General features: G+C 66.1%; 1 protein-coding gene across 1 annotated transcript in view; it reads right to left on the bottom strand.

Annotated features, from left to right (window-relative positions):
• LOC104622398 (caskin-2-like) overlaps nucleotides 1–560 on the bottom strand; it is a gene marked incomplete at its 3' end in the record, with an annotated part of 8,696 nt that overhangs the window by 2,670 nt on the left and 5,466 nt on the right. Inside the window, 1 exon segment of the mRNA XM_010289161.1 lies at nucleotides 65–186. Within this exon segment, the coding sequence (XP_010287463.1) occupies nucleotides 65–186 (122 nt within the window).

Consider the following 560-nt stretch of genomic DNA (forward strand, 5'->3'; position numbering starts at 1 on the left):
CTCCGTCTCCAGCCCGAGCCAGGTCAGGGGGAGCAGCATGGGGGGAGCGGGGGTGGGTGCCTACCCTGGCGTTCTCGATGAGGATGCTGGTGCTCTGCCCGTTGGTGCCCTCGGTGCTCTGGCCGCTGCCGCCACTGCGGATGCTGCCGATGCTGCCCTCGCTGCCCACACTGTTCCGGTCTCCTGCTGCTCAGGGCAGGCGGGGGGGCAGTCAGCAGTGCCCCGGGATCAGGGCTGACACAGGGCACAGAGGTCCCCAGCAGGGACCCGTGTGCCAACACAGTGATGCCAGTAAATACCAGCCTCCCATGAGATCCCTCCGGCCACAGATGATGCATCGCTCCCTCCCACCTCCCGGCACAGGCGACACAGACAGGGTGACCTGGGCTGGCAAGGGACGCATGGCAGGGGACATGGGGATGCAGCCTGGCTGAGGACAGGGGGATGGAAGGGGCTGCTCTACGGGCTCCCCTAAACTCCTTTTCCCTGTGCCTGCTCCCTCTTGTCTGGCTGTTTCCTCACCGGAAGGTGGAAGGAGAGTTTCCTCCCGTGTCCCCCCT

Source organism: Phaethon lepturus, unplaced genomic scaffold (assembly GCF_000687285.1).
Source record: "Phaethon lepturus isolate BGI_N335 unplaced genomic scaffold, ASM68728v1 scaffold26476, whole genome shotgun sequence".
In the NCBI taxonomy this organism is placed as follows: Eukaryota; Metazoa; Chordata; class Aves; order Phaethontiformes; family Phaethontidae; genus Phaethon; species Phaethon lepturus.